The sequence below is a fragment of the Balaenoptera ricei genome, chromosome 3 (assembly GCF_028023285.1).
Source record: "Balaenoptera ricei isolate mBalRic1 chromosome 3, mBalRic1.hap2, whole genome shotgun sequence".
Taxonomy (NCBI): Eukaryota; Metazoa; Chordata; class Mammalia; order Artiodactyla; family Balaenopteridae; genus Balaenoptera; species Balaenoptera ricei.
In genome coordinates, this window is record NC_082641.1 from 20,951,533 (window position 1) to 20,977,862 (window position 26,330).

The window sequence follows — 26,330 nt, forward strand, 5'->3', positions numbered from 1 at the left end:
GAGGGTCAGTCCTGCCAGCAGGGAGGGGGGTGCAGCTGGTGAAGGCATGGTGAAGCCATTATATATAGATACTTAGGTAGATGTGTTGATAGATGAACCCAAATATGTAGATATCCCTAAGTCTCAATGGTACACCTTAAGTTTATTTATTTTAGAGTATCTCAAACATCTAATTACTCATAGTTTATGTCTGGAACTCTTGCAGTTGTGTGACAGTATCTACTTAACATACACAGAGAAACCTCAGTCTAAGAGCATTACTTTTCATTATATAAACGTTCTTTGATATTTCATTGAAAATAGAACCAATGAGAATTGACTAACTTGATCACCATTTCTAATGACCGAAGGTTTATAAATCATTTTATTTCCCTTATCTGAATATTTAAAACATAAAAAAGGATGACAGAATAATTTCTTTTCACTGTACTTTAAAAAGTTAGTACAAGTTAGGTATTTTGTTACAAAGTCTGAGAGTTTTGGTAATTATTTTGCCTTTTTTTCCCCCATTGTCACTAATAGACTAATTACATACATATATATAAATTATATATGATTTATTATTACATCTCTAGGATCTAGAATACTCTTTGATTTTTATAATAACTGCTCAAAATAATTGATGAATGAACGAATACATGGATGCATAAATGAAAAGTCCATAGTTGTCCGATAAAATCAACATGTTACTGAGCGACATTTTTCCCCACTCCCCATATAAAAGAAATTGTGGACATAGAATAATCTATATATTGGGCCTGCTTTTGGGAGAGCATAATGTAAGGGAAACTTACAGTCTGAGCAGGTCCTTATAGGTGTATTTTTAATTTCAGGATCTCCAAGAAATTAATTATCACCTTCATTATCAAAAAATATTAGGATATCTGATACCAAGGACTGCTTCAGTACTCTGAAAGATTATTTCTGTACAATATAGATTTTATATTGCCAAAGAAGCCTGCTAATCAATCTCCTTAAAGAGAATTTTTGGAAACCTGGTTTGAATAATGCAAAAGCTCACTGATTCTCTAAATATATAAAAATTGGATGACAAAATAAATGATAGAGCAAGTTAATGTCAGTCTAAAATTATCTGAATGAGGATAATTAAAGATATTCAAATAAGAATTCCAATTACTGACATCTAATATTAATAAAAATAACTAATGCTGGAAATTTTTAAACTAATTTTTATTCAAATGAATATTATAGTTTGAATCATAACTAATGTGAAATGCTCGTGAGATATACCTTCTTTTATCTTTTCCATTTGTTGCTGATTTTATTTGAATAAATAAACCTTCTAGCATATTGAGGGTTTTCTCTTCAGTTCAACATATATGAGCAAACTTTTTTTTTCTTTAAATGTTGTCCTTCTGACAGTCAACCTTTTGGGTGGGTGAATGGGTTCTTGGAATATAGGAAGTTGACCAAGTTAGGTTTTACTGTGGTCTGATGTGTCAGCCTTGTAACGTGACTGTAATTTTAATTAGACCACACGGGTTGTTTTTCTTTCGTGACTAGATTACTATGCAAACTAAAATGTCTGTGGTCAGAGGGATATGTGTCTTGCAGCCTGGAAGCTGGGGGAAAAAAAGCATTCAAGAAGATTGAAATAATTAATTCTGCATTAAGGATATGTCAGTATTGCCCTCTGACTCACTCCAAACGCATACCATTTTCACTAATTGGAAAGCACACAAATCTTTGGTATTGTTTACGATAAACTCAGCAGAGAATGTGACTTCCTAGTGTAGGCCCAACAGAGTGCTCCATTTATGAATAAATCATGTTTGGATCTTGAGAAAAGAGGCATCAGTTAGTGGCAGTTGGCTTCCCTGAATCTCAGGAACTCTGGATAGTTAACTGCCAGTACTTTTTTATTCCTTTCTATTGAATCATTCGTTGACAGAAAAACAGACTTTGTTACCAATATGTAATATGTAATGCATTTTGGGAAACTTTACATAATTACATTGCTGTATCTTAATGGAATATTCAGCATTATTACTGTCATTACTAGGCATTTCAAAGTCACCGTGGGAGGTAAGCATATTTTCCATTAAAAGATTATTTCAGTATGAAATCTGTCTGAACTATTAGTGCCCATAAACCTGAATAGCACAAATGTCATACAAAAAAAGGAAACGTTTTATTCTTTCAGATATTATTTTAGTGAATAAAGACAAAATGAAATTACTGCATTGCTGGTGTTTGGGGTATTTAGCATAAGGCTGGTCATGTTTTACATTTGCTTATATGGTACATTTTTAGGTGATCTGTAAATGACTATCACTCTTAATGCAAAGAGTTTTTCACATATCACAGCATAGCAAGACACATTGGAAAAATAATTCTTCCCTAAATCATATTAATTTGGTTAGAGCTCTCAATAGTAATGATAATGATTTTGTGTTCTTACCTGTAAGAACACAGTGTAATTTTGTACCAAGAAATTTAGTCTGTGGAGAAACTTTTTCTCCCTAGGGAAAAAAGAAGCTAGAGACAAGGTAGTTGTAAAAACTGGTTTATTTTTTTTAAAAATAAATACAAAAATATAAATATAAAACATTAGCAGATAGAATTTGATGAAATGAAATTGCACAAACGTTTGTATACCAGGTTGCATATCACACCTACTAACACCACATGTACATTTTTTTTTTTTTAATTTAACATACAGAACAGGATATACCTTAAAATTTTTCTTCACCTTTAAGAAACGGAAGCGGCTTGTTTGTGAGGCTGCTTAAGGGAGAACTAGCCTGTTCATGTTTCTGAAATTATCTTTTATTTCCTAAGAAGGACAACACTGAATTTCCATAGCTTTGGCTCTTGGAAGTGATTAAATAAAATGTCGTATATATTCCATGAGACATCCTACAGGGAATAATTAATGTAATTAATGAACAAATTAAAAAGGAAATGGGAAAACAAATTGTGCTGAGTGGCAGGAAAATTTTCCTGAATATCAAATATTGTGAAGTGGAGACGGTGTCGGTAAAGTTACTTCCTCTTGCTTGAGCAGAACATATATCCTAGGTTAAGAGTCTTTGTCACTTTCCCCGCCACCGTACATTTCCGCCAGCTTATTAAACCGAGGCCCCCATTCTCGGAGGTAATCGTAGTTTTGGTCTCCGTCAGTGGTACCTGATTCTAAAGAACTCAGAGATTCCGCGATGGAATCGTTTCCTTCGTAGGCATACGTTGCAAGTGAGTCGTAGGGCGGTGCGGTGGGATCCAGATCGTGCTCTTTTAGCCTTTCGTTAATGAAATCCCGGACATCCGTGTTATCCGGAGCTGTCGGAGTCCTCCGTGGGATAAATAAAGTTTCCGGAATAATATCTCGCCGCAGCTTTTTTTCCTCAATAGCTGCAGGATTCCTCAGGGTGCCGATATCAAAGGCCTGGGTGTCTTCCTCTCCGCCACCTTCATCGTTATAGCTCACAATGTTGTCTCTGATATCTTCTTTAGACAAGATCAGAGGCTCTTTTTTCCGCTGTCTTTTCAGAGCTGCAAACAGTACTACTATAACTTGAAAAAAGAAAAAAGATGCATTAGAGGTCCATCTGAAACACATATTAATAAATAACGAGTGGAAGTACTATAAAGGAGTTTGCTATTTAGGTTTTCTGGAACTGGTTAGAATTTAGGGTTAATTTTGTATTTCCATAATTTTTTTTTTTGCGGGGCTTGTGGGGAGGGGGAGGCGTGAGAGGAGAGGGGAGTGTTGAAGGATTTAGCCAGTATGGTTAGAGTTTAAGAACAGTGATTCTAATTTACTTTTAAAGCAATGTGAAAGGTTTTTTCAAATACAGTGACTTATTTTATCTATTTTTCTAAGAACTGTTTAAAGATAGTTCCTGATTGTACAGACATTATTTATACTTTGCATTAAATAGTGACATAAGATGTTTAAAAAATAGACACAAATCAAATTCAGCTTCAAATAAAACAATGAAGAAGGGCAAAAATATGCCCATATTTTTACATCCTTATGCAATATTAAAAAGGCAGCTTTCTTCACAAGATATGGAGTATCCATATCTGTTAAGTAGCTTTGCTGATCGATTTACATATTTTTTTTCTTACATTGTTACTAGAAGGCCTTAATTACTGGGAAAAAAAGACCACATTATTTAGACATTATTAGTTTAGAAATTTATGAGGTTTTCCATTGAAATATATATCACTCATGAGATCAAAAAAAAAATTGCTGGATCACATGATGGCAAAGAGTAAATTCAAATTACTACACTGAATTAACTACAAAAATTATGTATGAATTTCAGCTATATGTATCTTAATGAGTATAGATCCACAAGTAGAAATGTGTATCATTCAGACAGGACATTTCCGTACTTCCATGGGAAGGTATCAATAATAATAATAATATACTTATTATTTTAGTAATCATAATAATGGTAATAGCATAAATGATAGGAGAAAGCTAAAATCATTTTCCTTCTGATTGTATTAGTTTCCCACCCTCATTCTTTATCCCCAAACATTTTGGTCATAATCCTTTTAAAATGATGATTTAGAGAAACAGATGTGAATTCAGTTAGATGAGGAAAGGAAGGGAAAATATCTTACCAGGTATATGTATGAAGAAATATCTATATTTATTTAGCCTCATTAGAACAAACATTTAAAGGATATGGGATTTATTACTGGTCTTGACTGAACGTGTCCCCTAAAAATTCATATGCTAAAGCCTAAATAAATTCCCAATGTGATGGTGTGTGGAAGTGGAGTCTTGGGGAAGTAATTAGGTCATGGAGGTGGAACCCTCATGAATGGGATTAGTGCTCTCTTGACATGACACAGGAGAGATGATTGCTTTCTGCCCCTTGAGGATACAAGAGAAGACAGCGGTCTGTGAAATAGGAAGTATGCCCTCCCCAAACATGAAATCTGCCAGTGCCTTGATCTTGGACTTCCCTGTCTCCAGACGGTGAGAAATAAATTTCTGTGGTTTAAGCTACCAGTCTATGATATTTTGTTATAGCAGCCTGAATGAAGACAATTATGTTATTATGTAAAGTGGTATTAAGTTATGTTTTCTGTTTTATTAACTTAGAACAGTAAGACTTCTTGCCCTCAAGCTTGTGTGAGAGGGCAGACAAGGGACTTTTCTTAATGCAACAAAAAAGAAAGTTTTAATCCATTGACAACTGTTCTTGACCTTCAAAGTGATTAAAAAATAAATAGGCCACCACCAAGAGAAAGAAAATGTTTATTCTTCAAGTTTTTGAGAAAATGTGACCTTTTATTTTGGCTAAATTCATCATTTGTGCACACACATAAACTTGTGATGTAACGATTTTAAACCTCAGATTGCTTTTGATCAGCTAAAGGATCTTAGCCAGTAAAAAATGTTCTAATAATGAGGATAATGAAACTTACTAAGATTGGCTTCAAAATCCCAGTTCATTTCACTGTTTCTTGAAATGTCAGATACAGTGTGTTTTGATTAGAGTCACAAGAATACTCACAGTAGTTTTAAGATAATGCAACTAGAGAGTAAACAATCTGATTTTTAACTCAAAAGCAGTTAAAAAGCAATTTGTTCTGGCTTATAAAATCAAGTATTGTTGTTTTAGGGACAAATGAACGAGGTAAAGGGCTACGTTAACATTATATAAGTGAAGAGGTAAGCTAGTGAGGCCATTGTCCAGCTGTAGTAAGAACCAAAAACAGTGGAAATAAACTTTAGATTTCCTGAAAAACTACATATAAAGACTGACGGCAAGGTGCCTTGCCTTAGCTCAGCCACTCAGAAATTGTGTAACGTTGGAAAACGTTTAGAACATCTCTAACTTTCCTTTTCATTATTTAAAAAGGGAAGGTAATGACTCTATCTGATCAGATAAAATATTTTTATATAAACAACATTCCACTGTTAACTGCTGTCTGTCTTAAATTTGGGGGTTAGTTTTAGGGGAAGTATTTTAATAGTAACATTTCTACTTACAAACACAGTGAAGTAAGCCATCTAGGAAATAATCACGTTTTCTTACCCAGCAGAATAATGATGCAGAGGAGAATGGCGACCAAGGCCCCCGTGCTGAGACCCGCGGGAAGGAGCAGGGCCTCAGCGCTGCAGGACTGCATGTTGCCTTGGCTGTCACACGCGCACACTCTGATGGTGAGTGTCCCAGTGCTGCTCTGAATCGGGTAATCGTTGTCCGATATCACCACAGGCAAGAGATAGGTGCTTATGTCGTGTCTATTGAATCCATTTCTTCTGGTTAAAATTCTGGCAGTATTATCTAAAATAAATTGTAACGTATTACACATGGCTTGGGACAATACATTTGTCTCATCCTGATCACCGTGGTTTGACACAAAAAATAAAAAGTTGTTTGTGTGAAATACAAAATTGATATCAACTTCCCTATCAAATATATACAAGGCAATTCAAATATAGATAAGATAAATAAGACAGTTTGAGGAATCTAATACCGTTATTACTTATTAGATTTTTAACTAATTTTCAGATGTTTTCAAAATGGTGAATTTTTATAAGTGAATCATTTATCAAGACTATAGAGATGGTAGCATATTGTTTATCAGAGTTTTCAAAAAACATAAATATTATGCATACCAAAGAAAAAATTATAGTAAATGTTTTTTATTTACAAGTGTGTGTGCGCATACACAAAACACACATTAATCCAATATTCATGAACAAAAATATGACTGGGTAAATTTTACCTATAGTTGTACTTTTAAAATCAATTAAGCATTCAAAAACCTTCAAGAGTCCCGATGTATGAAGAACAGTCAGCAAGTTACTTAATATTTTTGAACTTTGATTTCCACCCATTAAATTGAATACAGTGTGTAACTCAAGGCATTGGTGGAAGACACTAACGTGGAGTGCCTAACAGACACACAGAAAGAAGTAGGGACTTAATCAAGGCTAGCATCCTACTACCTAGTATATCGCTAATGATATTTCCTTTATCCAATAACTCATCCAGTATCCTTAAATGCAGGTTGTGCATCTATATAATAATATTGAAAAATAAAATCAATATATACTTGGATGATAATTTCCTATTCTGTTTGTCCAATGTGCTGGGTCTTGTTTAGCCAATCCCATAAGGCTGCTTAAAATGCCAATGTAGGGAAGGGAGTGAGTTAGGCAATTGCTAAATCAAACCAACAGGATAGCAAAATTTAAAAAAAAGAAAAAAAAGTGACAATCTTTTTGCAGGTATAGTGGTTGAACATAAAAGAATCCTTTCCTAAATTTTAGCAAGAAGTTAAATCTTAGTACATCAGTTAACTACCGCATAATCTAGGAAAGTAAATTAGCAAAATAGAAGATGCGCATAAGCAAATTTAAAAAATAAAATGTAATACTGATAATTTTGCAATTCTGACTTTTCTTCCAAGAAGTAGTAGGATACAATTCTTCCTTTCTCAAACCTACACTAAAACAAACATTTACACGCATATGGGTATTTTCAGAATCTTCTTGCCTTACGCTTTTTTAACTTTTCAAAAATTTCTAAATCTTAATTTTGCCTGCAATAGCTTTGATACATTGAAGAGCCAAAAGAAGTTTGACCCTAAACTAACAATTCTGCTTGAATCATTTTATTAAATATTCAGAAAGTCATCATATAATAATGCTTTTGACCTGTAAGTTAGTGAAAAGTGAGGCATTTTTAATAATGTGATACCAACTGTGGTATCACAGAAGCAGGAAACATATTTTAAGAAAGATGTAGAATTAAAGATTTTAAAGATGAACATATAGACAAATGCAAGGGTATTGTCTCAAGAAGGTCAACTTTAAGGTGATGTCTATGTCATTGGAATTTCTTTCAAAATTCACCCAATAACAGAAAATAGTGAATTTATGCAAGATTAGATCAAATATTCCATCAGACTTTACTGGCATTCTATTTAGTGTATGTTCAGGTTTGTATTCATATGGCTTCAGCCCTTGCTTTGAGTAACTTATGTAGGATCAGGAACTCTACACAATATAGGAAATTGCTACTATTTATCAAAAATTAATTAAGATAGGCCTTGAGTTGTTTCCCCAGTAACTGTGAAGTGCTGTGATAAGATAGTACTATTTCAAGTCTCTATTACTTTTTAAAATTGAGAGGTGGCTTGTTGAGATCCGGGGCTCAGTTTAACAAGAACATAAAACAAATTAAAATACAATTAGAAAGTGGTACAATACAATACAATATTGTCAGCTCAGTACTAAGAATGTCCCGTCTAATTTCTATGTTTAGGTTACCAGATTCAGCGAATTAAAATGATGGGTCCTTTTCTGATATTCAGATATTACATCTGATATTGGGCATTTTGTATTTTATTTGCCAATTCTACGTTAATATTTCCAATCACAATTGTTTTAGGTGTCCAGAGGGACAGAAAAGATAGACATTTCAGAAGCTCAGATTTAGTAAACAGATGTTACCAACCGATGCCTCCCTTCAGCTGATTTGTGCAAAGATCCTACTATATCAAATATCTCAAGTAGTAGTTGCTCAGTGTAAAACTATCCATTATCTTAAACTGCTTTCTGACATTCTGAAAGCCACCTAGATATGCTATAGCAACCTGGCTCTGCCAGCGTACATACACAGTTAGGAAGGTATTGTAAATATGCCAATGTAGTTATTAGATTTATTTTGAGAATAATTATATCTATAGTAGCTCTAAAACAAGTATGCCTTTTTACCAAAAACTACCTTATATAATTAGTTTTAACATAAATTTGTTGAAGAGAGAAAACTCTGATTACATACTTTTGTTTAGCCTAGAATAATTACCATACATATTTTCCAAAGAATAAAGCTGTTTGACTTTTTGAAAATAGTGATCGTTTTTGTATTTTTCCTCAAAAATATGTTTCTGCTTTTTTTGAGAATGCAAGAAATATGTTTAGTATTTTTGATCACAGAGACATTATAAGATTCATATGTTACACGGAAGAATAGTGCATCTTGTCATTGAAACTATGTTTTTGCACCCAGTCCCCTCATAGGCTAATGTGACTACTTTTTTTCTTTGTCTCTTCTATGCCTTTTTGGCTTTGGTGAATCTGCTGCTGCTAAATCTCACTGAAGTTTACACAAGAGTCTCACTGAGCCATTCATTTCTCTGTGTGTCCTACTATTTTGTTATAGGAACTGATTATTCCGGCCTTTCTAATGTTTGCAAGATTCAGTCTTTGCATTAGAACCCATATAGTCTTCTTTCACATATTTTATAATCTTAAAATTCAAGAAACTAACCACTGTTAAGTAAGAAATTACCATAATAGCTCATTAAAAACGTAATGAAACCAAAATTTTGTAACACAGATCTATAAATGAATATATCATGTATATGCTAATTGTCATTTCGGGGAAAATTTCTTGTTAATGTCACCTTAAATCATAATGAACACGTTCTAAAATTTACCTTCATTGTCTTGTACTGTGAAGTTTGGATTGACAGCTGCTAAACTGAAGAAAAATTTTTGTCCACCTAAAGGATCATCTTTGTCTACTGCACTTATAGTCTGTATTAGCTGCAGAAGAGAGAAAAATGTATATTTATCAAACTTCCATGGGTAGAATCTGCTTTATAATATGTAATTTTTTAATATCCAATTTTGTCTAACATTTTTTTAAGGACAATTGATTTTCTTCCTTGTGTATGTACCTTTGTTTGAGTTATTCCATCTTTTTATTATTACTTAGATTTAAACAAAGTCTCTCTCTCTCCCTCCCACTCTGTTTCTGTCTCTGTTTCTCTCTCTAATTTCCCCTAAATACTATTTATTATTTTAATTAAAATAATAAATAGTAATTAATTTAATACTAAATTAATTAAATTTAATTATAATTAAAATAATAAATAGTAACATTGTATTCTTTACAGTTTTATTAGATATAGCATTTGAAATAAGTAGGTATTTCATGTATATTTAAACATTTATCTAGAAGATAAATGTATCTAACGTAGGAAAATTTAGAAAATTATTGTGATTAGGGCTTTCCTCTTCATTAAAAGTAAAGTGAAAACTATTCAAAGAATGTAGAGATTTTATAGACAATTACATATAACTTTATAAAGGAAAGACAAACATTACAGTATTATCTACTTTAACAGTAACTGCTCACTTCATTTGCACTGTCAATAGAATTATATATTTTTTAATTCAACATATACATATAATACTATAGGGATTGGTTATTTTAAAAGGGTCAACTCTGATTTATTTTAGGGTAAGAGAATATAAGAAGCTATCTAGTAACAAAGTAGAAAATTTAACACCTTATACTATAAACAGATGACTACTTTGAACATATTATACAATTAATTAATATTATACAAATATATACGTAACAGATTACTATGTATTTTTTGCGTATATATCCATTTTGTCCTTAACTTATTTATACAACATCATTTTATGTATTTTTGCATATTTTAATTTTGCAAGAAGGTTTCAGAAGTTGTTAAATATGTGTTTCAATGCCTAGATAAATGGTCAAATTTATGCTTAACTGAAAGGAATATACTTTTTACTGCATTAACTCAATTTAATATTGTCTGGATATTTGATGTAAATATTTGTTACTGATGTTTTATTAATTTAGAAAGGATTTTTAAGTTTAAAACACTATGTAAAATAATTAGAAAAAAATAAGGAAATATTTTAAGTATTCCATATTAAATTATTTTTCTTTTAAAGTGTTCTATAAAAATTAAAATGTGGTAAAGTTGAGGTACTTCCTAATCATTTATTTCAAAATGATACAAGAAATATAATTGGACCAAACAAAGATAAATGTTTATCGTCTAGAAATAAGTAGCAAAACAATCATTTAAAACTTTAAATAATTTAAAATATATATTTAAAAATCTAACATTATGAAATTTTAGTGGTTATTTAAGATTAAATATAAGCAAGAATTTATGGCTAATGGCTTATCCATTCAATCAAAAACCAAAAGGTGGTACATATATAAAGGAATTCAGGAGAAAAATGTTAAAATAATTTTAACTAATACCCTTTAAGATGTATCTATTCAGTTACAAATATATTTCTTGACTGACTCTTGTTTGTGGAGCAGTCTAAAAGATTTTATTTTCAAATAGTGATTTATAGAAATAAGTTGAAGAGGAAAAAAATGGCATAAATGAAATAACATATCAAGAAAGATAGTAGACTAATAGAAATTGTTATGTTTATATATATCAATATTAATATATTAACTCTCACATACAGATGCATAAAAATTATAGAAATGTAAAAGTAGAGCTAATGGTCTTTTAAAATAAAAACTACAATGTCTCATAATGTCTCAAATTACAATTCCAGTTCATTTTTATGGACAAAATAACACAGTTCAGAGAATGAAATGGCCACATCTTCACATATAACTATAATAAATTATAAAGGTTTACATAAAAATTCTCAATTAAGATGTATTATTTTAATAAAAGACAGTAGCACTGTATATGGTAGCAATACTTCAGCGATTTGCTAATGTATCTTCATTAAATGTTATAAAGGGAATAAGTAAAACTCATTAAACAATGCAGACAAAACAGAATGACATGCTGTAAATCAATATCATATCACAACATACTTTTATGACCAGAAGACTTCTCTATGCAGATGGAGACACTTACTTCCTTTACAAGATTGATTTTTTTTTCCTTTGAGATATAACTTGGCTTCTAGCATCCAACTTCCCCATATTCTGCATTTACCTTTTAATATAGTCTTCCTTTGCATTTCCAGTCATACATTAAAAAGTCACAACATTTTATTTTGGTATTTGTACCATAAAGAATTGCAACAGAAATCAGAAGATGGCAATAAAAAGGAGGTAAAACTGTTTCTCCTGTCTCTCCCTATAAGACCTGACTATTTTATTTCGACTAGAAACAAATTCATTTTGACCCACTGCCAATAAAAGAAGTTGCCACAGTTAGGAGAAAAAAAAAAAGTGATGTCCAGTATCCATTTTGAGCATATGAAAACTAGACACAGACAAGTCATTTATATTTTATCTCCTTAGCAATTATATAATTGGTTTGCATGTTCACTAAGCTATTCTAAAATAATCTTAAATGAACTTGAAGGGTGTTTCAGGGATCATAAGATAATGGAGTGTGCGATGACAAATGGATTTTAAGATGTTTAGTTAGAAAGCTGGTCACTGAGTTTTAACATTTTAGTTTTTTCGGTGAAAAGACTAGTAGTTTCCATTGATGCGAAAATTCCCTTTGCTCTGGTAAAAAAGCACCCTTTTTAGTTGTTAGGGAAGTAACTAAACACTGTTCTATGGAAAATATGTAATAGGATTTTGGGGGTTGATAAGGGCCTGGAGCTTAGATACTATCAATGGGTAAATATAAGCAGCCTGTCTCCCCAGAGAGACTCCCTGGGAAATCTCTTGTGAGACTGAAATGCTATTGCCCTCTCATAGAAATTAAAAATTATTAAAATATATTTTATTGACTAAAGGAGTAAAGCCTGTGTGAGGGAAAATGGAAGAAAAGAGAAATAGCCAGTCCTCTCTTCTGCCCTTTCCCAAGGTCCCCTGACTCTGTCTGAGATGGAAAAGATGGGAGTCTAGTTGCCTAGTTCAAGCATAAGAGGGGACTATTCATACTACATCACTTGTAAATTGCATCCCTTTCCCCGGGGGAAAATCTTCTACCCTTAGGCCAGGGAATAGGCAAGAAAGGAGGAGAGGGTGGCAATTAGCTTTATTTCTGTCTCATTGAGTCGACACACCAAATGAATCAGAATTAAGTTCTACACACCAAATGAATCAGAATTAAGTTCTATGTGGTTCTAAGGGCTGCTCTTAAAGAGCACTTAATTCAGAGGAGTGCTGGGTGGACTAAACTACTCTATAAATAACTAAAGCACACCCAGAAGTTCCAAAAAGCTCCTACTTCCCCGGAAGGAGGGAAGACAGACCTAACAAATTAATTTCAAGAAAGGCTCAGTGAAGAAGGACTTTATCAAATAGCTATTCTGATTTTGCCTGCTAGGATGTCATAACCTAGAATTCCATCAGTGAGTATATTACAGTTCAGTTCAAGCAACAATTTTTCAGCATGAGACCAAAATGACATCTAACAAACGAGTTTTATTAAAAATAACTACTATGGGAGGCTTTTGCACATGCAGCCAATTAGACAAAAATTATTAATCATGTTCTTCTTGTCAAATTTGTTAAAATAGACTACTTTTTAAATTAAAGTCAACTTTGATTTGATTATTTTCCCTCAATATACCAGCTTGTTTTAAAAAGTTCAAAAAATATGAAATTACTGAGCCAGATATAGGTTAAAAGAAAAAAGGCATAAGAAAAATAAACAAACACAATCCCTTATTTTGTGTATTTTGAATACATTTGGGAATGAGTATTTATAATGACTCACATGCTCTGAAAAGATATATCTTGAAAATCAAATAGAATAACCATAGAGCGAGCAATGTATGCAGCAGTTGCAAAGTGGGTAATTCATCTCCTAGAGAAAAGGCTTCAACTCATATCATGCTAAGCCTGCCAAGCAGAGGACTATTTGGAATTGTATTTTTCGGGCACACTGTTTCATTAAGAAGTAGGTTGGAAGCAGTTTAGTCCTTTAAATATTCCAAATTAAACATTTCCATAACACTTTCAAATAAAAAAATGAATCCAATTGCAGCAATTTTACCATTTCCAACAATAGACAGGCTATTGAATTCCTGTTAGAATTTTCTGAAGGAAGAATTTGAGTTATTTCACAATGTAATTTGCATAAAAATGTACCAATGACATTGATGTTTATAAAGAGCATCAAATGATGTCAAAACGCAATACAGTTTCGCGATGGCTTCTCTTTCTTTAATAAAACACATTTGATTCCCAATTATTATTTATAACATGCAGCTTCCTTCTGTGAAGATGGCATTCAAACCAATTAAGAGCATCTCTTTCAGCCATACAGGCTGGGGCTCTTCAAACAACAAAATGAGTCCACTGAGGAAAAGACTTAAAGGGTTATAAACAAATCTGGTAAAGGAAGAATGTTTTAAAGGACGAAAACGAAGTCATTAAGCACTTTATGTGTTGCTACGATGATGAAATGCAAGTATAAGTCTTAAGAGTGAACTCTGCAGCCCTGCTTCAAAATCGTATTTGCATACATTGGAATATTGATGGAATGTATTGATGATCCCAAGTATTTGTCTCTGTTTTCCCCAACTTTCATTACCCGTCTTGTGAGCTGTTACCAATATTTATCTAATGGCACAGCAGGATTTATTTTTCCTTTTGTTCGTTTATTTTTGTTTTTGAAAGTTTAAGAAGTTATTTCTTCTTAAACTTTAACTTTTGTGGCTACAGTAAAATCTCATATTTACATTAGAACTTTACGAAGGACATATGAAATGTGTTACACTATTATTTAAAACATTTTCAACCCTAAAAACATAAGCCTTTGGTTTGTTTTTTGTTTGCTTTTAATCATACTACTGGGACTTTATATGAGTGATTTTATCTGTTTACTCATTCCTCTCAAGATTGGGAAAAGAAAATACTTAGCGTCCCCGTTAAAATCTTCCTACACTTTAAAATCCTATGGGTGCTTACCTGTCCTGGTCTGGCATTTTCACATACAAAAGTGTCGTAGAACACAGCAAATTGTGGGGCATTGTCATTAACATCCAAAATTCTCACAAAAACAGCCACCCGAGTCATCTCTTTGGGATTGCCTAGAAAAAGGAAAGGAAAAAATCCGTTTAGGAAGACACATTTGTACACCAGATTTAATTTATATAAGCCTCTTGTGGATATTAAGTGCTCACATACAAATAAGCATCACCTTCATTCTACTAACGTAATGAGCAAATGCGATAAAGAAAATTACTGCAGAGCCTAATTAAGTAGTCATGAATTCAGTTATTAATGGGCTCAAGAGTACTATTAATATTTTGAAAAATCTTTTTAAAAGTACAATTCAGTATAATTGAGTTCATATTATATTTGTGTCCTTATTCTCCAAATACACAAAATAAGAACAAATATTTATTAAATCTTTATTATATGTCATTATAGTTCTTAATTTATACCATTTTTTTTGGATGAAGAGTGGTTTTAAATAAATTAGTAACTTGCCCGAGGTCATCTACGTGGTAGTTGTTATATTACAACCTACCCTTCTGACTACTTTTATCACTAAAATGTATTCCAACAGCTACTCTCATCCCTCCTTTTGGAAATTTTAATATATAGCTACTAATTTTACAAATTGGATGGAAATTTACAATGAAATACAGGATTTTAAATGTTTCATTAATACAATTGTTACTGGTACCATTTCAACAATCCAGGCTCAATTTTGTGTGACAAAATTAGTTCAATAGTAACATGTAGTGTAATAATCATGATTTTTTTTTTGGCTAAAATCAAGGGCATCAAAGTTTTCACATAAAAATATGCATTTAAAAATATGTTTTGATTTGTAAATGGAATTTTAAAATATCTCTTAGCCTTGGGTAACAACCGCATATTAGTCATAATTGCATTATCTCCACCAAGAATTTTTCTAGGCACTTGCACTGATATCTGAGGTGTTTGGGGATCTTAAATTCAGGTTTATATTCATCAGCCTTTGTGATGTCAAAATCTCAGTCTCTGGATATAGTTCAACTTCTTTGTGAACTTCGGTAAAGTCAAGCTCAAGATCAATATAAAAGGAGAAAGGAGATAATTTGCTAAAAATAAAGCAAAAAAAAAAAAATAGCAGATAAGCTGAGGGACAGTAGCCATCTTACTAAATAGCCTCTACCAACATGGGTTATGAATAATTTGATTTACCCTTGTGAAATTTATCTGATTTTCTAATTTTATCTAAATAATTTTCATATACAAGGGTTAAAAAATATTGTCAGGTACAAACAGGGAGTATATCACTACTCAAAAGAATTTATTTCTCCTCCCTTCTCTCCATGTAATTGTAATGTTACTAAAATAATTAAATCAGCCTTTTAAAAAAATAACATGTAAGAACTGATTACTTGGCAGAGGCATTTACAAGGCTGAGTAATAAGAAGCAAGGCAGACACTTCCATCTGAAGTGTATTTACCTTACTTTACTCTTTTCAAGGGAAACTTTAAAGTGCATCTCCTCTTTAACACTTGTTTAGTCTTCCTTCAGTCTTCTTAACCCATATGTATTCAGTTCTCAGGTTCTGATTTCATATTTGCTAATCTATTGCTGCATATTATTCACTTCTTAGTATGTCAGGTGGTTAGAGTATAGATCCTGGAGTCAAACAGAGTTGACCTGATTCCCAGGTCTACCACTTATTCATTGTGTGACTTTGGCCAGTTTACACTCTGTCTCTAATGCCTCAGTTTACTCAAAATGAATCAAAATAGAACTTCTGATCTTATACAGTTATTTGAATAATTAGGTGAGCTAATGCATGAAAACTTCTTATCGAAGTATCAGTTTGTTGGTAAACACACAAAACCAATACATGTTGACTATTGTTATTAAGATCATCTTTATTATCACTGCCATATCTTCCTTTTTTGAAACTTATTTATCTATTATTTATTTTTGTCTGTGTTGGGTCTTCGTTGCTGCGTGCAGGTTTTTTCTAGCTGCAGCGAGCAGGGGCTACTCTTCGTTGTGGTGTGTGGGCTTCTCATTGCGGTGGTTTGTCTTTGTTGCATAGCATGGGCTCTAGGTGTGCAGGCTTCAGTAGTTGTGGCACGTGGGCTCAGTAGTTGTGGTTCACAGGCTCTAGAGCGCAGGCTCAGTAGTTGTGGCACATGGGCTTAGTTGCTCCGAGGCATGTGGGATCTTCCTGGACCAGGGCTCAAACCTGTGTCCCCTGCATTGGCAGAGAGATTCTTAACCACTGTGCCAACAGGGAAGTACCTCTGTCATATCTTATTTCCTTACATTACTTAAAAGCTTAAGCTATCTTTCGCCATGCAAAGCATCTACACAATAAAAATGTGTTAACTAGCTTTCCTGCAATTCATGTGGGTCTCAAGAGGAGTGCATTTGGGAAAAAGTGAGGAGAGGAGAAAAAAATGAGAAAAATGTTATTCTGCTATTTTCCTACCTCCCTCACTCCTAAACAACTTGCTAAAACCCAGAGGCATAGTGTTCACCTCCAAATGAATCCTCAACTACCCCAAGTTACTTGATGCTATGGGGAAGAGTGGGAAGGTATGATTCTTCTGTATTTTCTAGAATGTGCTCTTTAACCTACTTTTATAGTTAGTGGACATAAGCTAAATGTTTTCCTTCAATACAAAGTCTTGACATAAAAATAACTCTTTTGTTGGTAGCAATTCAGTTTCTAACTGTGCCACAGAAGCCAAGAAAGACAGAAAAGTTTCACATCTAAAAAACTGCATTGTCAGTCCCTTCCCTAACACAATATGGAGATTCTCCAGCTTCTTTACACATAACTCAAGGCTCTTCAAATCAAAAGCTAAATCCACAGGGATAAACATGCTTTGTAAAGCATCAGGCCTGGAGTCACCTATTCAAAAAACAGTGCTTACACTAATCATTTTACTGGCAGATGCGGCTGCTTACGTATAAATAAAAATATAAAACCTTCCAAGGAAGCATCATACTGAATAGGAGCTGGCATATATTTACCACCTGAGCCTCTTGGTCATCCAGCAAACTCTACTGTAGTGAGAATGTGTGAGCAACAAAGGATCTTAAAATGTATGTCCTAAGGTAAAACCATGCCACGTATTCACAGGCTTTTCCATACCTCCAGGAAGAAGAAAGTATAAATCGTTATCTAGAAATCCCAGGCTTTAGAAAGAGGTATCTTTTCTACTTACTTAGGGTAAGGATTTCTACTAATGAGGAAGCAGGTATAGAAAATGGCGTCCTTCAGTCATAAACTTTGCTCTACTGTTGTCAGAATATATTGCAATGCTTATAATTTAATTTTCAGATGTGGTTATAGGAACTCATTGGTTTCTACAACAATGTGTTTTACAATCCCTGATTGTGACCTTAATTTTAGATTTTATATTCTCCACGTGGGATTTAAAAATACTTTTTAAAGAAGAAAAAGAGAAGTTATTCCATGGTATAGTGCATTAAATGATTACCTGGAGTAATACTTGCCATACGATGGGATACACTGATATGAATGTAGAATTAAACTGTTAGAGGCAGAGCCTGGAAACATTGGTAAGAAGTACATTTCTAGGCCATTCTGCACTACTCTGGACTTGGTGTATGGCACGCTTACCACAAACCCAGTGTTTAAAATCTAGCGAAAACAATTCCTTACATGATGTTTCCCTCTCACCCTCATTCCATTTGATAATCGAACAGCATGACGGGCCCCTGACTGTTTGGGGCTTGGCAGGTAGGCATTTCCAGCAGTTACTCCACAGATTGATTTTATTTAAGGGCAGAAAGTAGGTTTAGTTCTTAAAAAGAAGAACATAATTGACTTAGCTTTTTACAGAATTGTCATTACTTCAACTAGCTTTAGAAGTTAAATTTCTCAAAGTATCTGAAATAGAAAATGCAATTCCTAGCTCATTAGGCTTGAATAAGGAGCTTGAATCGAGCAGAGAGCACAAACAATCATGATTCTGGAGTAATCAGACTGGATCCTGTCGGGCCCATCTAAACATTGTGATACGGATACAGATAGAGAAATAAAACTTTCCTTAAGAAAAACTCAAAAATTCTTCAGTTCACCCTGAGAGACACAGCTATTTATATCTCATTATGGAAAAACTGGATTGTTTGGATGGTGGGGTTAATCTATATTTCAGAGGCAGATTTAAGAAAAAGTTAAATCTAGTACTTTCTCTTGAGGCATTAAGTTCATTGCTGATGATCAGTCTAGCCCGGTTCCATCCTTCTGAGACTCTTCGTAATTCAGCCCCAATGCCCTGCTTTCCAAATCTTGGAATGATTACTTTGAATAACTTGACCTTGATATATGTTTGTGGATTCAGCTTAGTTTTTCAGATCTGAAATGTATAGGCTTAGTTTTTTTTTTCTTTTTTACCATGATTCAGTCCCTAATTTATCCTTCTTTTTAAAACAAACAGTTGCTCTGTTCCATGCACATATCATAATACAGGAATCAGAAACCATGAACAGGTTTGTGTGTGTAGACAGGGCTGGCTCATGGGCATGTGTAACTGAGCAGGGCCTCACACTCAGAAGGGCCCCACCCACCCTTATTTAATGCTCTGCTGTTGCCATCTTTTTTTTTTTTTTTTTAACATCTTTATTGGAGTATAATTGCTTTATAATGGTGTGATAGTTTCTGCTTTATAACAAACTGAATCAGCTATACATATACCTATATCCCCATATCTCCTCCCTCTTGCATCTCCCTCCCACCCTCCCTGTCCCACCCTTCTAGGTGATCACAAAGCACCAAGCTGATCTCCCTGTGCTATGCGACTGCTTCCCACTAGCTATCTATTTTACATTTGGTAGTGTATATAAGTCCATGCCACTCTCTCAGGTCGTCCCAGCTTACCCTTCCCCCTCCCCGTGTCCTCAAGTCCATTCTCTACGTCTGCGTCTTTATTCCTGTCCTGCCCCTAGGTTCTTCAGAACCTTTTTTTATTTTTAGATTTCATATATATGTGTTAGCATATACTAACACATTGTTTTTCTCTTTCTGACTTACTTCACTCTGTATGACAGACTCTAGGTCCATCCACCTCACTACAAATAGTGCAATTTTGTTTCTTTTTATGGCTGAGCAATATTCCATTGTATAAATGTGCCACATCTTCCAGTCTTATCCAGTCATCTGTCGATGGACACTTAGGTTACTTTTATGTCCTGGTTATTGTAAATAGAGCTGCAGTGAACATTGTGGTACATGACTCTTTGAATTATGGTTTTCTCAGGGTATATGCCCAGTAGTGGGATTGCTGGGTCGTATGGTAGTTCTATTTTTAGTTTTTTAAGGAACCTCCATACTGTTCTCCATAGTGGCTGCATCAATTTACATTCCCACCAAGAGTGCAAGAGGGTTCCCTTTCCTCCACACCCTCTCCAGCATTTATTGTTTGTAGGTTTTTTGATGATGGCCATTCTGACTGGTGTGAGGTGATACCTCATTGTAGTTTTGATTTGCATTTCTCTGATGATTAGTGATGTTGAGCATCCTTTCATGTATTTGTTGGCAATCTGTATATCTTCTTTGGAGAAATGTCTATTTAGGTCTTCTGCCCATTTTTGGATTGGGTTGTTTGTTTTTTTGATATTGAGCTGCATGATTGCTTATGAATTTTGGAGATTAATCCTTTGTCAGCTGCTTCATTTGCAAATAATTTTCTCCCATTCTGAGGGTTGCCTTTTCGTCTTGTTTATGTTCTCCTTTGCTGTGCAAAAGCTTTTAGTTTCATTAGGTCCCATTTGTTTATTTTTGTTTTTATTTCCATTTCTCTAGGAGATGGGTCAAAATGGATCTTGCTGTGATTTATGTCATAGAGTGTTCTGCCTATGTTTTCCTCTAAGAGTTTTATAGTGTTGCCATCTTAAATTTCTTAATCATGTTTTAACATGAGGCCTGATACTTTCATTTTATAATAGGCTCTCAAAATTATGTAGTCAGTCCTGTGTATGGATAAGAACTTTTGCAATTAGTGACAGATATGATTTTGAATGCTGGCTCTGTCTGTTACTAGTTGGATGAAATTTCGTAAATTTGGTATAGAATTAAGTCATTCTAGAAACAGAATGACTAGTTTCAAATCCCAGTTTTACTACTTCTGGCATTGTGACTTTGGACAAGTTACTAAAATCCCTGGAGTCTTATTTCCTTCTCTGTTAAATAAGGTCAAGAAAAATATTAGGAGGAAAGAATTCATTTAAAATTCTTAGAATAATACCTTCACCGAGTGTTTAGTGTTAGCTCTTATTACTAATACCTTTGTTTCTTCACCTGTAAAAAGGAAATAATAATATCTATCTCTGTGTTTATTGTTAAATAATGGACGCCCAGCATTTTAGCATAGATTTTAATTCATGGCGTCCAAGTAACAATTTTAATACATTTCCCTTTCTCCCAAAGAGAATATCTTTAGTTTCTAATTCTAGATCATTTTTATTAGTTAATATTAAATGTAGATTTGTGGATGCCTACAGCTATTTCTCAGTATATATAGAAACTATTGAAAAAAATTACAGGTGTTGAGAAGCCTTTTAAAACCTTAGATTGAAATTACAACTCATGTGTGCAATGAGAAGAAATTATTCTTAATTCAAAATAAAACCTAAAATTATGCTAAATATGATATACATAAAATTCATCTTACTGATTTCAGCAGCGATAACAGTAAGATTGTGCCACTGAAATAGTTCACGGTCAAGTGGCTTTGATGTATAAAGGGATCCATTTCCAGAATGTATGTTAAAGATCCTGTCAAGGTCAGTATGGCGATCCAAGGAAAATCTGAACATAGAGGGCAGAGAAAAATACACGGCAGCATTACTGATGGTTTGCAGGAGAAAATGGTGAAATGCAAAGACACATATATAGTGATATATAATAATTTCAGGAGAGTACATAGTACTGATCCAGGATGCAGGCTGTGTCATGGATTTATCACAAACACACACACACACACACACACACACAAACTGACCCTCTCCCATCCCCCCAAAACCTCTTCCCAAGACCTGAATTGACCTTTGTTCTGCATTCAAATGCTGGTCTTCTGAATGTTTGTTTAATTAAATCATTGTCTATTGCATATTCAACTGACCCTGATGTATTTTTCCACAGAACTTGGAATTACAAGTTTTACATTACCAACTGACATTACCTAGCGATTGAGAATTCTGTTGAAGAATTATTACAAAGATCAAATGCAAAATATCATTCCCACTAGTAAAGTCTTCAGTAAGAATATTGGAGACAACATTAGTTCCCTCAGAGTAGTAGATCATCAATTTATGATGGTGTTCAGCAGCTTCAAAGTATGATACCCAGGTAGCTTTGGTTTCTTACCCACATGTATCATTATAAAATGTATACATTTTAACTATAAATGTTTTAAAAATAGAAAAGTTTGGGATAGGAGTTTTTATATGTTTGTATCAAATTAAATCTTAGTATATATATTACAAAACCAACTATTCTGCAAATTGATTAAAGGCATTGTGTCGGGTGTCATTCCAAAGCCCAGCTACAGGTTTATCAATCAGGATGATATAGTTGGGGTAAGTTCCATTATTTTGGGGGTTGTCAGCCAAGGTTTAAAAGAGCTGTACCCCTCATTGGTGGTTCTTGCCACTTCACAATCCTAGTTGTTTACAAATGTTTCGTAATTCTTGAGTTAGCAAGCATAATCCCCCAAGTTATCTTTAATGTTCCCTATTTAAAAATTTTAAAAACAAAGCAAAATAAACATGACAAAACTAGGAGTAATATCTAGTTATGGCATATATTTTCCTAAGCCACAACTGTCATTTATTTGAAGGAACAAAATATGAAATATTATTTTTAAATAGTATTTTGTAAGTAATAACACAAAATAATTTTGAAAGTGCCATAAAACTTTTTTCTTTTAGTGTTCCAAACCTGTATAATATTTCCAAAGATCAATTGAAATTTATGATCTTTTGCAGGGTTTTTAATAAATTGCGTTAGAAGAATAACTTAATATTTTGATACAGTTAATATGATTTTATTTTTGAGGATTGCTTATTTTAGATTTTTATTTTAAATCAATTCTAAGTAGAATAGACCAGTAATTTACAAATTTCCTTAATAAACCCCAGCCCTCTCTAGTAACACAATATGAATTTAGTTTTGTATTAAACTACATGCTTTAGCCATTCACAGATAAAGCAAAACATTGTATCTCTGTACCTGGAATAATTCACAAATTATATCCCAGGTTGACAAAATTCTTTTACTCCTGAAAGATTCAATGTAAATTTTACCTCCTCCTTGGACTGTTCCATGATTACCTGAAGTAGAAGCTATTTGTCCCCTTCCATCCTAAAGCACCTTCTACCATCATCTCTGCCATTTACCACATTGTATTAGGAATTCATTTCATCTCACATCTCGAACAGGAAATCAAACATGAAAACAGCAAGCGTCATACTTGGAATCTAGTAGATACTCAATGAATCTTATTTCTCATACTGAATCTTCTTTCCTAACAGACTGTGCATTCCCTGAGAAACAAATTAGTAACTGACATGGTGACCCACAAATATTTGTTGAATGACTTCTTTGGCATTTTGGCAAATGATAAGTATCCTTATTTCTATAGAAATATGACAGGAAGTTGCATTATGTAAATCAATATACAGCATCATTGTCTTTTCCAAATCCATTTTATGTGTGTTTTGTCTTTTTTCTTGTAGTTCAGTTTAAAAGCTAGTGACAAAATTTAAAGGATTATGTGAAATTATCTTGAAGATACAGAGAGATCCTTGTTCTTTTTCAAACCTGATATAATTATAGTTGACACTTGAACAACATGGGTTTGAATTTCCTGGGTCTACTTATATGCAGATATTTTCAGAAAATATAAACTAGAGTCTGTGTTTATTGAATATATAAATCTGAGGTTGAATCCTTGGACGCGGAACCACGGATGCAGAGGGCCAACTATAAAGTTACACTCAGATTTTTGACTGTGGGGAGGGGGCGAGGGGAGATTTGCACCCCTAATCCCTGAGTTGTTCAAGGGATAACTGTTTATTTTTCAATTCTCTATCAGTAAATTATGTTTATTACCTAACATTTTCATTTTAAAAATCAGTTCCAAAAGACATATTTTAGGTAAATACCTTTGATTATTGCATTAACATCCACAATACATGACATGGACAGTTTATAACATGACCAGTATTATCTGATTATCCATCCCTAAATACATTGCTTTAGTAAAACTACTTTATCTCTTTGATTATATATATATACATCTTTTTAATCTGCATGGTCTATCAAGATTAACATCCAGAAATATTCATTTGCTTTTTCTACATCAAGTTAGTACAAATTCAAATATACAACAACGACCTTAGCTAGACTCTGTCATTAATAAGCAATGAAGTCATTAATTCTGTTGCTTAGTACACATAAATGGATTATTTTCTCCTGGTCCTGAAATTTGCATCCTGATGAAAAATTTAACTTAAGAAAGAATCCACAGACATATTTTAACATGTAATAACCATTAGTCTATGAGAATATTTAGAATCTATTTCACTGTGTGGAAAAATATATTGCCTCTTAATAATGCCATGATTTAAACTGAACTTTTAAAAAATATTATATTTTATTTTAAGAAGACCATTTTAAAACCAGGAACACAGAACACAGGCTATTAAAGTCAGTTAGGAGCTCTGCCAAGGGAATGCTTGGTAGTATTCAATGGGGAAGAATAAGAGTGTATGTTCGATAAATGTCTACCGAATGAATGACAAGAAAAAAAAAAAAAGCTTTAAAGGAAAAAAATCCAAGGAATGCAGCAATTTCAATGAAGATAAATGGATGGGAGAGGCATTTATGGGAAAATCATGCTGACAGATGGGAGCTGTACTTGACTACCATATGCAGGTTTTGGCTGCCAATATGTAACCTGTCTTGCTGTATGTGACTATAAGAAAATATTTAGGTAAAATTATATAAATCAAATAATAATTTAATATATATGCATATAAATATATATATAATATGAAGTCACTTGATGATATGGCAGAACCTACAGAATTTTAAACTTTGAGCTAGAGTCACATGGTGCATAAAAGTAGAGGTTCTGATATTCCACTGCTGCATAGTTAGGAGTCAGAGAAGTGTGTACTTGGAGATTGTACAACCACTTGAACTCCTACTAGACTGGCCCACATTGTAAAAAGGATAAGCAAAATCAGTCTGCTGAGGATAAGGAAACAAATGAAATCCAAAACAATTGATGGACTAACAGTTTAAAGTGAGCAGAAATTTTGAGCCTGAATATTGTATATAGATATTTGTACTTTTTTAAAATGAGAGAACAAATGTCAGTGAAAACTTTGTCTTTCTCATTTGTATGTTTTTATCACACCTTATATGCTTTTAGGTGCCATAAGAAAACAAAGCAAAACAAAAGTTTGAAATGACTCTGATCTTTCTAGAATGTTCTGAACTTTTTGATATAGCCAAAAGAACACCAAAAAAACTTCCCCCTTTGCTGGCAGGAGTATAGAAGTTTCTAAAATCATAACTACATTGTAACATTGTTATGATTATATAATTTTTAATTATTAAAACTCCTCTCAACCTCATATTATTTAAGAACCCAAAAGCACAGATAAATTGATTTTGTTACATTGCAAATGCACAGCTGAAATAGTCCCCTTTATCTGTACCAGGCGTCAGAACAACAAATATCTTAAAGAGACAGGCAGATGATACAAGCCAAGTTTCAGTAACTGGCATGATTAAAACTGAATCAAACTATGAAATTTGTGCATAGCCTGCCCCCCAGAACACAGACTATTTTAAATACTTGTACTCACCCAACATATGCACAGCTCTATCTTTTAATGCATTAAACGCTTTAAATAGAATTTCATGCTCTCTACATTTACTTCAATTCCCTTTCTTTTCATCCTAAGCATAATCATAATTACCTAATGGGGCTAGAAGTAGAATCTGGGTCCCTTGCCATCACAGTACCAATGATTGTACCCACTTCAATATCTTCATGAACCTCAAACAGATAGGAGGATCTGCTGAAAACAGGTGGTTCGTCCACATCTTCGATAGAGATTTTCACAATTGCCGTATCTTTAAATGGTCCTAGGTAATAAAAACGTGGGTCCACGTGGGTATTTTCTGCTTCAACCTTCAGAGTGTAAAGCCTTCGGCTCTCATAGTCAAGTGGCTGTATTAAAAATAATTAAGTAAATAAATCATCAAATTAGATTGAGGGAAATTGAATTATATGTTCCTTCCAAGTTACAGTATGATTTTTAAAGCCTAGTTGAGTTGTCAAGTTGTTTATAAACTGTAAATAATTAAAATTAATAAAAATATATAATCTTTACACATCAGGTAGAATTCAGTTTTTACTTCTTATGTACTTAAAATGTAGTACTTCAGAACATAGGAAAATGAGATTTTAAATCTTAGAAAAATTGAAAAGGATATTAAGACCTGTCTCATATAGTGGTAACTCATTACAAAACGTGGGCTGGTGGATTGTGTGTGTGTTTGTGTGTAGGTATGTGTGCTGAGGTGTTGGCTACTGCTAAGTTTTTCTAAGTAAAAAATTCAGTAATCTTTTAAAATATATGTTGTGATACTT

At 33.2% G+C, this 26,330-nt stretch overlaps 1 protein-coding gene across 2 annotated transcripts in view; it reads right to left on the minus strand.

Annotated features, from left to right (window-relative positions):
* Nucleotides 1-3,043: 3,043 nt before the first annotated feature.
* CDH10 (cadherin 10) overlaps nucleotides 3,044-26,330 on the minus strand; it is a 119,250-nt gene continuing 95,963 nt past the window's right edge. Inside the window, exons 6-11 of one of the 2 annotated variants that reach the window (XM_059919229.1) lie at nucleotides 25,654-25,907; nucleotides 21,333-21,469; nucleotides 14,631-14,752; nucleotides 9,442-9,550; nucleotides 6,024-6,275; nucleotides 3,044-3,528 (exon numbers count right to left, since the gene is read on the minus strand). In XM_059919229.1, coding sequence (XP_059775212.1) covers nucleotides 3,044-3,528; nucleotides 6,024-6,275; nucleotides 9,442-9,550; nucleotides 14,631-14,752; nucleotides 21,333-21,469; nucleotides 25,654-25,907 — 1,359 coding nt within the window. Of the gene's footprint in view, nucleotides 3,535-6,023; nucleotides 6,276-9,441; nucleotides 9,551-14,630; nucleotides 14,753-21,332; nucleotides 21,470-25,653; nucleotides 25,908-26,330 lie in introns of both variants that reach the window. The other variant, XM_059919228.1, reaches the window with a different exon arrangement.